Source organism: Ips typographus, linkage group LG15, assembly GCF_016097725.1.
Source record: "Ips typographus isolate SLU linkage group LG15, UJ_Ityp_2.0, whole genome shotgun sequence".
Taxonomy (NCBI): domain Eukaryota; kingdom Metazoa; phylum Arthropoda; class Insecta; order Coleoptera; family Curculionidae; genus Ips; species Ips typographus.
In genome coordinates, this window is record NC_138436.1 from 180,666 (window position 1) to 197,179 (window position 16,514).

Consider the following 16,514-nt stretch of genomic DNA (forward strand, 5'->3'; position numbering starts at 1 on the left):
ACGATTTTTCGATATTTTTTCAAATAACGGACTGACGCTCCGTTGAACTTCGTGACGTTTTAAAAGAATTGAAATTTGTAAATTTCAAATCGTCGTAATTTTCTTGTTTTTTGAGCTACAGGGTGTACAAACCACTCGTTTGAACCCCCTCGAGCTGCTCTTTCTCGTGGTGCTAGCCACAAAAATCTATCTCAAAAAATACGTACAGGGTGAGCAAAAAACCAGAACCACTTGCATTTTCGTGCACACCCTGTATACAGTAAACCGTATTGAAGTTTTAGCGTTACGTAGGTGGGTTAAGTGGTTAATTTATAAACTTTTTGGTCTCTTTCAAATTTTTTGTAGCTCTAACCGTTTCGGAGATATTTTCCAAAAATGGTTTTAGTGCATTTTTAACCAGAAACTGGTCCAAAAATTGAACACCCTGTATCTCGGTTATTTTCCAACGTACAGAGTGGTTTAACCACTCAAATTAACCGTCTTGAACTGCTCTTTTCTGTGGTGTAGAGCAAAAAATTGTATCTACAAAATTGCGTACAGGGTGAGCAAAAATAGTTACCAACTAACAATTTCGTGCACACCCTGTATACAGGCAACTGTATCCAGGTTCAAACGTTACGTAGTCTAGTATAGTGGTTCATTAGGAACAATTTTGCATTTTTGCAATTTTTTTGTAAATCTAGCCGTTTTCGAGATATTTACCAAAAACCACTTTGATGCACTTTTTACCGAAAATTAATCTTAAAACTTGACCACCGTGTATATCGGTTATTTTCCAACGTACCGAGTGGTTCAACCACTCAAATTAACCGTTTTAAACTCCTCTTTCCAGTGGTATAAGCCAAAACGATCTATCTCATAAAATACGTACAGGGTGAGCAAAAAACCAGAACCACTTGCATTTGCGTGCACACCCTGTATACAGTAAATCGTATTGAAGTTTTAGCGTTACGTAGGTGGGTTAAGTGGTTGATTTAGAAACTTTTTGGTCTCTTTCAAATTTCTTGTAACTCTAACCGTTTCGGAGATATTTTCCAAAAATGGTTTTAGTGCATTTTTAACCAGAAACTGGTCCAAAAATTGAACACCCTGTATCTGGGTTATTTTTCAACGTACCGAGTGGTTCAACCACTCAAATTAACCGTCTTGAACTGCTCTTTTCTGTGGTGTAGAGCAAAAAATTGTATCTACAAAATTGCGTACAGGGTGAGCAAAAATAGTTACCAACTAACAATTTCGTGCACACCCTGTATACAGGCAACTGTATTCAGGTTCAAACGTTACGTAGTCTGGTTTAGTGGTTCATTAGGAACAATTTTGCATTTTTGCAATTTTTTTGTAAATCTAGCCGTTTTCGAGATATTTACCAAAAACCACTTTGATGCACTTTTTACCGAAAATTAATCTTAAAACTTGACCACCGTGTATATCGGTTATTTTCCAACGTACCGAGTGGTTCAACCACTCAAATTAACCGTTTTAAACTCCTCTTTCCAGTGGTATAAGCCAAAACGATCTATCTCATAAAATACGTACAGGGTGAGCAAAAAACCAGAACCACCATCATTTTTGTGCACACTCTGTATACAGTAAACCGTATTGAAGTTTTAGCGTTACGTAGGTGGGTTAAGTGGTTAATTTATAAACTTTTTGGTCTCTTTCAAATTTTTTGTAGCTCTAACCGTTTCGGAGATATTTTCCAAAAATGGTTTTAGTGCATTTTTAACCAGAAACTGGTCCAAAAATTGAACACCCTGTATCTGGGTTATTTTTCAACGTACCGAGTGGTTCAACCACTCAAATTAACCGTCTTAAACTCCTCTTTCCAGCGGTACAAGCCAAAACAATCTATCTCAAAAAATACGTACAGGGTGAGCAAAAAACCAGAACCATTTGCATTTTCGTGCACACCCTGTATACAGTAAACCGCAATGAAATTATAGCGTTACGTAGGTGGGTTAAGTGGTTGATTTAGAAACTTTTTGGTCTCTTTCAAATTTCTTGTAACTCTAACCGTTTCGGAGATATTTTCCAAAAATGGTTTTAGTGCATTTTTAACCAGAAACTGGTCCAAAAATTGAACACCCTGTATCTGGGTTATTTTTCAACGTACCGAGTGGTTCAACCACTCAAATTAACCGTCTTAAACTCCTCTTTCCAATGGTACAAGCCAAAACAATCTATCTCAAAAAATACGTACAGGGTGAGCAAAAAACCAGAACCACCATCATTTTTGTGCACACCCTGTATACAGACAACCGCAATGAAATTGTAGCGTTACGTAGGTGGATTAAGTGGTTGATTTAGAAACTTTTTGGTCTCTTTCAAATTTTTTGTAACTCTAACCATTTCGGAGATATTTACCAAAAACTGAATTGGTGCACTTTTAATAAGAAACTGGTCCAAAAATTGAACACCCTGTATCTCGGTTATTTTTCAACGTACCGAGTGGTTCAACCACTCAAATTAACCGTCTTAAACTCCTCTTTCCAGTGGTGCATCACAAAAAATTCTAACCCAACTAATGCGGTACAGGGTGAGTCAAAACAGTGATCCAGTATAGTTTTTGGGCACCCCCTGTATACTAGCCGCCATAACGGACAATGAAATTTCAGTGGATCGGTTCAGTTTTTAATTTCGAACAATTTTGCTCTTTTGTGTTTTTTTCGTATCGCTAACCGTTTTGGAGGTATTCAGTTAAAACTGTTTGGGGGGGGGTTTCAAAGCACTTTTTATGGCTTTGACACGGTTTTTAAGGTAAATCTCCCTTAGGAGGCCCTTAAGGGCAAAAACACCCGAATACAATCTGATAGAGAATGAAATTCCCTACAACTTTCTTCTCTTACACTTTTTCGATATCTTTCCAAATAACGGAGATATGATTAATTGAAATTTGTCTTTGTAAAAAAAAAAATTTAATTGAAAATATTTTTTTTTTTTTTTTTTTTATTTTTTTTTTTTGATTTCAGGTCAAATTTGCGGTGGCCATTGTTGCGACAACGACATTGAGCTACAGCTACAAGATCAAGGTCAAAAGGACTTGGCAGACTTGTTACGTCACAATTCAAGGTCATTGCTGGGACCTTTAAATCGCACTTCCGTTTTACTACAAAGTAAGTGAAAAGTGGCTTATTTTAAATGGGACACCCTGTATATTATTACGTCATTCGACTCAGCTTTCTCAGACCTACAAAATGATCTCAAATGTGTACTAGAAAGAGTGTTTGGTTTCTGAAATATTTAAGAACAAAAAACCAAACAAAAAAAAATTTTTTTTTTCGAGTAACTTGCTTAGTTTTTGAGATATCGTGAAACCAACCTCACCACCGTTTTTCCTGGAAAATTTTAACATAAATTGACACCGAGACGCAATTCCTAGCTAGTCAAACAAAAAAGTTAGTTTTTTCGGCTCAAACTACAAAACACCCTGTAACTCATTTATTTTTTCACTTAGACCCCTCGAGTGACCACTCGTTTCCTACTAAATCGGGGACGGGGAATCGAGCTGTGTTGTCAGAATTCACCTACGTTTCACTCAGATTGAGTTTTCAAGAAAATCGTGGTTGAAAAACTAGTTTTTTCCGAATAACTCGCTTAGTTTTTGAGATATCGTCAAACCAACCTCACCACCGTTTTTCCTGGAAAATTTTAACATAAATTGACACCGAGACGCAATTTCTAGCTAGTCAAACAAAAAAGTTAGTTTTTTCGGCTCAAACTACAAAACACCCTGTAACTCATTTATTTTTTCACTTAGACCCCTCGAGTGACCACTCGTTTCCTACTAAATCGGGGACGGGGAATCGAGCTGCGTTGTCAGAATTCACCTACGTTTCACTCAGATTGAGTTTTTATGAAAATTGTGGTTGAAAAACTAGTTTTTTCCGAATAACTCGCTTAGTTTTTGAGATATCGTGAAACCAACCTCATCACCGTTTTTCCTGGAAAATTTTAACATAAAATGACACCGAGACGCAATTTCTAGCTAGTCAAACAAAAAAGTTAGTTTCTTTGCGTTCTAGAGGGTTCTAGAGCTTAGAAGTAACGTAACACTAAAAATGCAGCTTCAACAGCGCATAGCTCCTTTATTTGAGGAGTTACAGCAAAAGTGTAAATCAGAGTTGTTGTAGGGAATTTTACGCTCTACAAGATTGATTCTTAGCGTTTTTTTCGTAAAAGGCCATTTAAAGGAGTTACAGGCCGAAAACTGTGTGCAGGTAATTTGTCTGCTTCTCGTTCAATTCTGCGTGGAAAAATCAAACTTTTTGGCCGAAAATACTCGAAAAAAAACCGCAAACATTCCATTTCGGTTGCCGGGACATCTGCCAGTGGATTTTTGGCATCGAAACGTGGTGAAAATGTCAATGACCAGAACGAGAGAGAGAGAGAGAGAGAAACGGAGAAAGATAGAGAGAGAGAGAGAGAGAGAGATGTGGGGGATTTACGTGCAAATAACCGTGAAACTGAGGAAATTTTCAATTTATAAATTAAATAAATTAATTAATTTATTTATTTTGATAGAACCACCCTGTATACATATGGCCGCCATTTTGTTTTTTTTTCAAAGTCGATAAAAATCTATTTTTGATGAAAATCGAGTCTTTTACGGTTTCTCTTCTCGTTTTACCGTAAATCGAGGTGGGCGTTGCATTCCATGTTATATACAGGGTGTCCCATAAATGTGTACTTTTTGCAGGAACGAAAAGGACAGAAAATTGAGCAGAAAACTTTGGTCAAATTTGAAGCCCTCTAGCGGCCAAACCGTATAACCAATGAAATGATTTGACTATATTTTCTGAAAGCTGACAAACCGAGCTATATTTTTATTTCTATGACATTTTGACGTCAGCTGTCAAATAAGCGAGTTATTCAAGATCAAAGCGACAAGTGTCAGAAAAATTACCGATTTTTTCATTCAGTTACTTTGACGCCCTCTAGCAGCCAAACCGTGTAATCAATCAAGTGATTTGACTATATTTTCTGAAAGCTGACAATCCGAGCTATATTTTTGCTTCTATGACATTTTGACGTCAGCTGTCAAATAAGCGAGTTATTCAAGATTAAAGCGAGAAGTGTCAGAAAAATTACCGATTTGTTCATTTAGTCGTTTTGACGCCCTCTAGCAGCCAAACCGTGTAATGAATCAAGCGATTTGACTATATTTTCTAAAAGCTGACAATCCGAGCTATATTTTTGCTTCTATGACATTTTGACGTCAGCTGTCAAATAAGCGAGTTATTCAAGATCAAAGTGACAAGTGTCAGAAAAATTACCGTTCTTTTTATTTAGTAACTTTGACGCCCTCTAGCAGCCAAACCGTGTAACCAATCAAGTGATTTGACTATATTTTCTGAAAGCTGACAATCCGAGCTATATTTTTGCTTCTATGACATTTTGACGTCAGCTGTCAAATAAGCGAGTTATTCAAGAGCAAAGCGACAAGTGTCAGATAAATTACCGATTTTTTCATTCAGTAACTTTGACGCCCTCTAGCAGCCAAACCGTGTAATCAATCAAGTGATTTTATAATATTTTATGAAAGCTGACAATCCGAGTTATATTTGTGCTTCTATGACATTTTGACGTCAGCTGTCAAATAAGAGAGTTATTCAATATCAAAGCGACAAGTGTCAGATAAATTACCGATTTTTCCATTCAGTAATTTTGACGCCGTCTAGCGGCCAAACGAATCAACTAATTGACCAGTGTTTTCACATCGTTAAAAAGCCCGTTTTATTGGCTTTCCAATGATGTATAAAAGTTTATACAGGGTGGACCAAATAAGTGAGATATTTACGTTTGAATGAAACACTGCACTAAAAGAACGAGAAATAAATTGGTCAACTTTGAAGCCCTCTAGCGGCCAAACGAATTAACCAACTAACCAGTGTTGCCATATCGTTGGAAAGCCCATTTCATTGGCTATCCATTGACGTATAAAAGTCAATATCTTGTCAGTCAAATAAGAGAGTTTTTCAGGTTTAAACGAAACAGTGCATGAAAATTGACTAGTCAACTTTGAAGCCCTCTAGCGGCCATACTATCCAACCGATTAAGCAATGTTGCCATATCGTTGGAAAGCCCTTTTCATTGGCCATCCAATGACGTTGCAAATTTATACAGGGTGGCCCAAACAAGCGAGTTATTAACGATAATAATTTGTTTTGCAGATCACGCGAGGGAGCTGGTAAACCATTCGGAAGCCCGAACTTTGTACCTTTTCAGTCAAATTTACGGCGACGAATCGCCAAACGAGCCGATCGAACAATTCTACAGCGACATCCGTCGATACGTCACTATCGACCGCGAAGCGTCGATACGCGACACGGACGAGGTGGTGCGCAGCGTCGATAACTTTTTCTCCGCCCTATTTCCGTTGGCCTATCAGAAAAAGGCGCCGGAACACTCGGGCGAGTTTGCGGCCAACTATCGCGAGTGTTTGATCGAGCATTTCGACGCGATCGAACCGTTTGCCGCTCACCCGAAAACGATCGCGCGTCAACTGTCGAGCGCGATCGAAACGTCGCGCCGCTTGTTTGACGCGTTGCGCGTCGGCGCGTCCGTGCTGACGCAGGCGGATCACGTGATCGTCAACGACAATCGCAACTGTCACGTCGCGTTGCTGTCAATGATGTCGTGCGCCAAATGTCAAGGGTTGCGCGGCAACGTCAAACCGTGTTCCGGTTACTGTTTGAACGTGATGCGCGGCTGTCTGAGTCGATACGTCGCCGAACTGGATTCGCCGTGGAACGGTTACGTCGAGGGCGTCGAGAATTTGCTGGGAATGTACAAGCGATCGAGCGACACCAGTATCGATACCATCGTGAAGAATTTGCACTCGCAAATCTCCGAAGCCGTGATGCATTTCCTGAATAAAATTATCGATATCGACCATAAGGTGAGTATCGATTCGGTTTAGTTTTGGAGATAACGGAAAACTGATCGCACCAGCGTGCTTTCCGGGAAATTTTAACATAAAACGACACCGAGAATTCGACTCTAGCTTGACAAACAAAAAAGTTGCGTTTCTGGTGGAAAAGACACTTTCCGCATGCAACTTTCTTGTTTTTCAACTTAGACCCCCCGAGTGACCACTCGTTTTCGACTAATTTTGGGTCGCTGATTTCAATTCTACAATCAGATTTCACTTATCTCTTAATCTGGCCGAGTTCATGGCAAAGTAACGGTTAAAATGTGAAATTTTGAATGTAATTTGGTTATTTTTTTAAATATCGGAAAATTGACTTCACCAGCGTGTTTTCCGGGAATTTTTAACATAAAATGACACCGAGATGTAAACTCTAGCTTGACAAAGAAAACAGTTACGTTTTGGTGGGAAAGACACTTTCCGCACACAACTTTCTTGTTTTTCAACTTAGACCCCCCGAGTGACCACTCGTTTTCGACTAATTTGGGGTCGCTGATTTCAATTCTACAATCAGATGTCATGTACCTCTTAATCTGGCCGAGTTCTCCTGACAAGGGAGTGATTAAAATGTGAAATTTTGAGTGTAATTCGGTTATTTTTTGAGATATCTCAAAACTGACTATACCACAGCGTTTTTTGGGAAATTTTAACATAAAATGACACCGAGATGTGAACTCTAGCTTGACAAACAAAAAAGTTGCGTTTTTGGTGGGAAAGACACTTTCCGCATGCAACTTTTTTGTTTTTCAACTTAGACCCCCCGAGTGACCACTCGTTTTCGACTAATTTGGGGTCGCTGATTTCAATTCTACAATCAGATGTCATGTACCTCTTAATCTGGCCGAGTTCTCCTGACAAGGGAGTGATTAAAATGTGAAATTTTGAGTGTAATTCGGTTATTTTTTGAGATATCTCAAAACTGACTACACCACAGCGTTTTTCGGGAAATTTTAACATAAAATGACACCGAGATGTCAACTCTAGCTTGACAAACAAAAAAGTTGCGTTTTTGGTGGGAAAGACACTTTCCGCATGCAACTTTTTTGTTTTTCAACTTATACCCCCCGAGTGACCACTGGTTTTCGACTAACTTGGGGTCACTGATTTCAAATCCGCAGTCAGATTTAATGTATTTCTCAATAATACTGAGTTCCTGGCAAAAGAATGGTTAAAATGTGAACTTTTTAGTGTAATTCGGTTATTTTTTGAGATATCTCAAAACTTACTTCACCAGAGTGTTTTTCGGGAAATTTTAACATAAAATGACACCGAGATGTGAACTCTAGCTTGACAAACAAAAAAGTTGCGTTTTTGGTGGAAAAGACACTTTCCGCACACAAGTTTTTTGTTTTTCAACTTAGACCCCCCGAGTAACCACTCGTTTTCGACTAATTTGGGGTCGCTGATTTCAATTCTACAATCAGATGTCATGTACCCCTTAATCTGGCCGAGTTCTCCTGACATGGGAGTGATTAAAATGTGAAATTTTGAGTGTAATTCGGTTATTTTTTGAGATATCTCAAAACTTACTTCACCAGAGTGTTTTCCGGGAAATTTTAACATAAAATGACACCGAGACGACAGCTCTAGCTTGACAAACAAAAAAGTTGCGTTTTTGGTGGAAAAGACACTTTCCGCATGCAACTTTTTTGTTTTTCAACTTAAACCCCCCGAGTGACCACTCGTTTTCTACTAATTTGGGGTCACTGATTTCAAATCCGCAGTCAGATTTAATGTATTTCTCAATAATACTGAGTTCCTGGCAAAGGAATGGTTAAAATGTGAAATTTTTAGTGTAATTCGGTTATTTTTTGAGATATCTCAAAACTTACTTCACCAGAGTGTTTTCCGGGAAATTTTAACATAAAATGACACCGAGACGACAGCTCTAGCTTGACAAACAAAAAAGTTGCGTTTTTGGTGGAAAAGACACTTTCCGCATGCAACTTTTTTGTTTTTCAACTTAAACCCCCCGAGTGACCACTCGTTTTCTACTAATTTGGGGTCACTGATTTCAAATCCGCAGTCAGATTTAATGTATTTCTCAATAATACTGAGTTCCTGGCAAAGGAATGGTTAAAATGTGAAATTTTGAGTGTAATTCGGTTATTTTTTGAGATATCTCAAAACTTACTTCACCAGAGTGTTTTTCGGGAAATTTTAACATAAAATGACACCGAGATCTGAACTCTAGCTTGAAAAACAAACAAGTTGGTGGTTTGTTAGGAAAGACACTTTCCGCACACAACTTTCTTGTTTTTCAACTTAGACCCCCCGAGTAACCACTCGTTTTCGACTAATTTGGGGTCGCTGATTTCAATTCTACAATCAGATTTCACGTATCTCTTAATTTGGCCGGGTTCCTGACAAGGGAGTGATTAAAATGTGAAATTTTGAGTGTAATTCGGTTATTTTTTGAGATATCACAAAACTGACTATACCAGCGTGTTTTCTGGAAAATTTTAACATAAAATGACACCGAGACGTCAACTCTAGCTTGAAAAACAAACAAGTTGGTGGTTTGTTGGGAAAGACACTTTCCGCACACAACTTTTTTGTTCGTCAACCTAGAGTTAGCGTCTCGGTGTCATTTTATGTTAAAATTTCTCGGAAAACACGCTGGTGTGGTCGGTTTTTTGATATCTCAAAAACTAACCGAGTTAGACCCTAAATGGAACATTTTAACCATTTCTTTGCCAAGACCTCGGCCAGGTTAAGAGATACATAAAATCTGATTGCAGAATTGAAATCAGCGACCCAAAATTAGTCGAAAACGAATGGTCACTCGGGGGGTCTAAGTTGAAAAACAAGAAAGTTGCGTGCGGAAAGTGTCTTTCCCACCAAAAAAGCAACTTTTTTGTTTGTCAAGCTAGAGTCGACGTCTCGGTGTCATTTTATGTTAAAATTTCCTGGAAAAGACGCTGGTGTAGTCGGTTTAACTGTCACACCTGTCAAACATCTATTAAATGTATAATGGCGGTTTGACTGAAGAGTCAAATACGCTTAAATTCAAAGTGACAGTGTGATTGACTGTCAAAACTGTAAAATTTGAATTAAATACAAAATGACCGGTTTCGACTAATGATTGTCAGATAATCTGTCAAATTTCAGGTGAAAATGAGCTGCAAACTGCCGGAATTTGTGCCGGCGACGACGGAATCGGTGACGGGAAACAGAACGAAAGCAGCGCCCTCTCGTTACTTTCCCCATTTTCCCGACACCCAAGTGTCCACGTTTCTGTCAATTCTGTCAAAAACGCGCGGATTTTACGCCGAATTGGCGGACAATTTGTGCGGCGACGACACTTTTGCCGATCAACGCGACAAAAAGTGTTGGAACGGCGAACGAGTCGGAGAGTAAGTCATTTTTTTTGTTTTTTAATTTTTTTATTTATTTTTTTTCGTTGCTTAGATACACGAAAACGGTGATTGGCACGGCAGCCAACGCGCAGATGTACAATCCCGAAGTGAAACCGGTGACGTACGAATACCGGGTCGATTCAAAAATTGCCGCCCTTGTGGACCAACTGAGGCACGTGCATCATGTAAGTGACACGGGGGGCTATCAATAACATTTTTCTACCGATTTTGCTCAAAATTGGTGTGGGGGTTGTCCGAAGGCTTCCTCAAGGGAACGTAACTTCAAAATTTTGAAATTTTAAAAATCGCATTTTTGCCACCCCCGAGGGTGGAAGGAAGTGGGGGGTATTGTGCGTCAGCCCAATCTAAACCTCCACCCCAAATTTGAACCAAATCACCCTCACCGTTTAGGAGATAGAGCTGGAAATGTGTTACGTCCCCTTACCTTTTCACCTTTTTTCCACCGCATAGCCACATTTTTCAAGGGATTTCAATGAAAATTGGTGTGGGGTTTGTTAGAGAGCTTCCTCACGGGACCGTAACTTCAAAATTTTGAAATTTTAAAAATCGCATTTTTGCCACCCCTTTTCCACCCCCGAGGGTGGAAGGAAGTGGGGGGAATTTTGCGTCAGCCCAATCTAAACCTCCACCCCAAATTTGAACCAAATCACCCTCACCGTTTAGGAGATAGAGCTGGAAATGTGTTACGTCCCCTTACCTTTTCACCTTTTTTCCACCGCATAGCCACACCTTTCAAGGGATTTCAATGAAAATTGGTGTGAGGGTTGTCAGAGAGCTTCCTCAAGGGAACGTAACGTCAAAATTTTCAAATTTTAAAAATCGCATTTTTGCCACTCCTTTTTCACCCCCGAGGGTGGAAGGAAGTGGGGGGTATTGTGCGTCAGCCCAATCTAAACCTCCACCCCAAATTTGAACTAAATCACCCTCACCGTTTAGGAGATAGAGCTGCAAAAGTGTTACGTTCCCTTACCTTTCCACCTTTTTTCCTTCGCACAGCCACACCTTTCAAGGGATTTCAATGAAAATTGGTGTGAGGGTTGTCAGAAGGCTTCCTCACGGGACCGTAGCATCAAAATTTTCAAATTTTAAAAATCGCATTTTTGCCACTCCTTTTTCACCCCCGAGGGTGGAAGGAAGTGGGGGGTATTGTGCGTCAGCCCAATCTAAACCTCCACCCCAAATTTGAACTAAATCACCCCAACCGTTCAGGAGATAGAGCTGGAAAAGTGTTACGTCCCCTTACCTTTTCACCTTTTTACCACCGCGTAGCCACATTTTTCAAGGGATTTCAATGAAAATTGGTGTGGGGTTTGTCAGAGAGCTTCCTCAAGGGACCGTAATTTCAAAATTTTGAAGTTTTAAAAATCGCATTTTTGCCACCCCTTTCCCACCCCCGAGGGTGGAAGGAAGTGGGGGGTATTGTGCGTCAGCCCAATCTAAACCTCCACCCCAAATTTGAACTAAATCACACCAACCGTTCAGGAGATAGAGCTGGAAATGTGTTACGTCCCCTTACCTTTTTACCTTTTTTCCACCGCATAGCCACACCTTTCAAGGGATTTCAATGAAAATTGGTGTGAGGGTTGTCAGAAGGCTTCCTCAAGGGAACGTAACGTCAAAATTTTCAAATTTTAAAAATCGCATTTTTGCCACTCCTTTTTCACCCCCGAGGGTGGAAGGAAGTGGGGGGTATTGTGCGTCAGCCCAATCTAAACCTCCACCCCAAATTTGAACTAAATCACACCAACCGTTCAGGAGATAGAGCTGGAAATGTGTTACGTCCCCTTACCTTTTCACCTTTTTTCCACCGCATAGCCACACCTTTCAAGGGATTTCAATGAAAATTGGTGTGAGGGTTGTCAGAAGGCTTCCTCAAGGGACCGTAGCATCAAAATTTTCAAATTTTAAAAATCGCATTTTTGCCACCCCTTTCCCACCCCCGAGGGTGGAAGGAAGTGGGGGGTATTGTGCACCAACCCAATTTAGGCCTCCACCCCAAATTTGAACAAAATCACCCTCACCGTTTAGGAGATAGAGCAGGAAAAGTGTTTTAGCTCCCTCCGCTAATTTCGCGGCAAACTTGCAGGTGGCGGTAGCGTCGGCGGGCCAAAACTACGTCGAGGGAATGCAACGGGACGGAACGGACGGTTCCGGTTCCGGCAACGGACCGGACATTGAAGACGACGACGACGAACCGTTGCGCGGTTCCGGTTCCGGAAACGGCCAAGGAGTGGACGAAGGCGAGTACCAAAATTTCGATTTTTTTTTTCGATTTTTTTCTGAAAAATGTGCCTTTTTCCAGACCGCACTTACGACACAAACATCGATGCGGTGGTACCCTTGCAACCATCTGGCACCGCTGCGGGAACGGCGTGCGCGCCTACGGCGCCGGCAACGTTGCTGACAGCTGTCAGTTTGCTGATTCTCACGTTTCTAACCTAAATAATGTTTGGACAGTTGTTGTAAGCTTTAGTAGACAATGTTGTTTTACGGTTAAATGTGCTATTTGGCCGTCGCTGACTGTGGGGGTTCAAGGTGGTGCGCAGTGTTGCCGGCGCCCTCCCCCCCCCCTCAAATTGTGCCATAAACGAGAAAACGCGGATCGGTTAGTATACGGGGATGGGGCAGGCGCGTATACACTAGGATGAGGTCTGTCAGTGTTTTTCTTAAATATCTTCTTTCGGGTTGGATTTAGACTCCCCTTGTTTGTACTCGTTTTCGACTAAACCGAGGACGGGGAATCGACTGGTGCTGTCAAAATTGGGCTAACTTTCAAAATGACGGAATTAGGGACGGTAACTTTTCAGGGTGACCTCGTAGGGCAAAAGTGTACTAAACACTTTTTGTAGACCGTAAAATTACCTTTAAAACGTTTTTTGAATCATCCCGAAATTCCTATTATTAAGCGAGTTACAGCAGATTAACCGTGTGGGGTCACCAGGACCCCATTGAGTTTTTCTTAAATATCTTTCTTCGGGTTGGATTTAGACTCCCCATGTTTGTACTCGTTTTCGACTAAACCGAGGACGGGGAATCGACTGGTGCTGTCAAAATTGGGCTAACTTTCAAAATGGCGGAATTAGGTACGATAACTTTTCAGGGTGGCCCCGTAGGGCAAAAGTGTACTAAACACATTTTGTAGACCGTAAAATTACCTTTTAAACGTTTTTTGAATCATCCCAAAATTCCTGTTATTAAGCGAGTTACAGCCTATTAACCGTGTGGGGTCACCAAGACCCCATTCACTGTCCCTTAAATATCTCCCTTGGGGTTGTATTTAGGTACCTGGTGTTTGTACTCGTTTTCGACTAAACCGAGGACGGGGAATCCACTGGTGCTGTCAAAATTGGGCTAACTTTCAAAATGGCGGAATTAGGTACGATAACTTTTCAGGGTGGCCCCGTAGGGCAAAAGTGTACTAAGCACTTTTTGTAGATCGTAAAATTACCTTTTAAACGTTTTTTGAATCATCCCAAAATTCCTATTATTAAGCGAGTTACAGCAGATTAACCGTGTGGGGTCACCAGGACCCCATTGAGTTTTTCTTAAATATCTTTCTTCGGGTTGGATTTAGACTCCCCATGTTTGTACTCGTTTTCGACTCAACCGAGGACGGGGAATCGACTGGTGCTGTCAAAATTGGGCTAACTTTCAAAATGGCGGAATTAGGTACGATAACTTTTCAGGGTGGCCCCGTAGGGCAAAAGTGTACTAAGCACTTTTTGTAGACCGTAAAATTACCTTTAAAACGTTTTTTGAATCATCCCAAAATTCCAGTTATTAAGCGAGTTACAGCCTATTAACCGTGTGGGGTCACCAAGACCCCATTCACTGTCCCTTAAATATCTCCCTTGGGGTTGTATTTAGGTACCTGGTGTTTGTACTCGTTTTCGACTAAACCGAGGACGGGGAATCCACTGGTGCTGTCAAAATCCCACCAACTGTCAAAATGGCGGAGATACGTCATTTACGCCCCCCTGAAACGTTTTTTGCCCGTAACTCGCTTGGAAAGCGCCGTAGCCGAAAAGTGGTAATAACCTTTTTTGTAGATCTTGCAATTTCCTATAAAATGGCCTCATCCACGCAACCTTGAACTTTGGTACAGGGTGGTCCGAATTGAATGTGTACACAGAGTGAACGGCTGGAAAAACTAAAAATCAACTGCGACTGTGACGTTTGCGCTTACATATCACAAAAAACAAAACCAAAATGGCCGCCATTATATCGATCATTTGATCGGTTTTTGTTTTTTTTTTTGACGTCATCAAATGACAAAAGACTGCGTGCTCGAGTGTTTGATTTTTTTTCTGTCAGTTAAGTTATTTAATTATTTTTTTTTTCTGTGTATGACTATCTGTGATTGGGGTTAGGTTAGGTTAGATTAGGTTAGGTTTAACCAAAAGTCATGTGATCTGAACTAAATTATGTGTGGAAAAGAAAAATTAGGAGTTTATTACTGTTGAAATGTGGAATCTCTGATCGAGTGTGTGTAACACGTTTTTAGCTGTCAATTTGACATTTCTGACACTGGGGTTGGAGTGACGCAGTTAATTTTAGTTGCGTTGGATTCCCCACCCCTGAATTAGTCGAAAACGAGTATAAACTCAATTTTTTCAATTGACAGCTGTCAAAATGACAGTCCAACGTCAAAATGTCAAAAATACGAGATTATACTCATTTTCGACTAATTCAGACTCAAGGAATTCAAAAAATGTTAAATCAGTTTTGAAAAGTCAACGGTTCTACAGTTAAAACGCGTTTAACAAGTTTTTGCTGTCAATTTGACATTTTTGCCATCAGGGTGGTAGTGACGCAATTAATTTTAGTTGCGTTGGATTCCCCACCCTCGAATTAGTCGAAAACGAGTATAAACTCAATTTTTTCAATTGACAGCTGTCAAAAATGACAGTCCAACGTCAAAATGTCAAAAATACGAGATTATACTCGTTTTCGACTAATTTTAGGATGAAAAAAGCAACGCAACTGAAAATAATTGCGTCACTGCCACCCTGATGACAGAAATGTCATATTGACAGCTGACAATCTACTTAAATGACATTTTCAAACATCAAAAGCTGTCAAATTTCAGTTTGATCGCTAAAAGTGAAAAGAGCTGTCAAAAATGACAGTACAACAGAGACACACGGTGGATTTAGAGTGAAAAAAAAACTATATAATTAAAGTGATATTTGTTAATAATTATTAAATCCCTGATGATGGATGCGGAACGCAATAAATTCGAAACGTCGTTGTTTGATTGGTGCTTTCTTTTCAATGTTTTATTTAATTTTGTATCATACTGTATAATGTAATATATTTAGATTATTGTTCTAAATGTTGGTTGTTTTATTGTTTTTCTTGACAATTGGCGAATGCGCGCCCACTAGCGTTTCATTTGAACCTGCATAACTGTCTTATTTGACAGACATGATATTGATTTTAATACGTCAATGGATAGCCAATGAAATGGGCTTTCCAACGATATGACAACATTGATTGATTGGCTTAGTAGTTTGGCCGCTAGAGGGCGTCAAAGTTCCTTTTAGCATAAAATTACATATTTTGTGACACCCGCTGCTTTGACCTTAAATTACTTCCTTATTTGACAAGCTACGTCAAAATGTCATTAGAAAACAAAAGATAGAGCAGATTTCTAGCTTTCCAAAGATATCCCCATATGAGTTGATTGATGACACCGTTTGGCCGCTAGAAGGCGTCAAAGTTCCCTCACCATAAAATCACATATTTTTTGACACACGTTGCTTTGACCTTAAATGACTCCCTTATTTGACAAGTTACGTCAAAATGTCAGAGAAAACAAAAGATAGAACAGATTCCAAGCTTTCCAAAAATATCCCCGCATGAGTTGATTGATGACACCGTTTGGCCGCTAGAGGGCGTCAAAGTTCCCTCACCATAAAATTACACATTTTGTGACACCCGCTGCTTTGACTTTAAATTACTCCTTTATTTGACAAGTTACGTCAAAATGTCATAGAAAACAAAAGATAGAACAGATTCCAAGCTTTCCAAAAATATCCCCCCATGAGTTGATTGATGACACCGTTTGGTCGCTAGAGGGCGTCAAAGTTCCCTCACCATAAAATCACATATTTTTTGACACACGTTGCTTTGACCTTAAATGACTCCCTTATTTGACAAGTTACGTCAAAATGGCATAGAAAACAAAAGATAGAGGAGATTTC

At 40.0% G+C, this 16,514-nt stretch overlaps 1 protein-coding gene across 1 annotated transcript in view; it reads left to right on the forward strand.

Annotated features, from left to right (window-relative positions):
• The window catches only part of dally (division abnormally delayed protein), a 30,066-nt gene extending 14,423 nt beyond the window's left edge, over window positions 1-15,643 (forward strand). The window contains exons 2-7 of the mRNA XM_081992957.1: window positions 2,970-3,113; window positions 6,171-6,898; window positions 10,040-10,284; window positions 10,340-10,472; window positions 12,395-12,548; window positions 12,611-15,643. Of these exons, the coding sequence (XP_081849083.1) occupies window positions 2,970-3,113; window positions 6,171-6,898; window positions 10,040-10,284; window positions 10,340-10,472; window positions 12,395-12,548; window positions 12,611-12,750 (1,544 nt within the window). The 3' untranslated portion in view covers window positions 12,751-15,643. The remainder of the gene's footprint in view (window positions 1-2,969; window positions 3,114-6,170; window positions 6,899-10,039; window positions 10,285-10,339; window positions 10,473-12,394; window positions 12,549-12,610) is intronic.
• The last annotated feature ends 871 nt before the right edge of the window (window positions 15,644-16,514 follow it).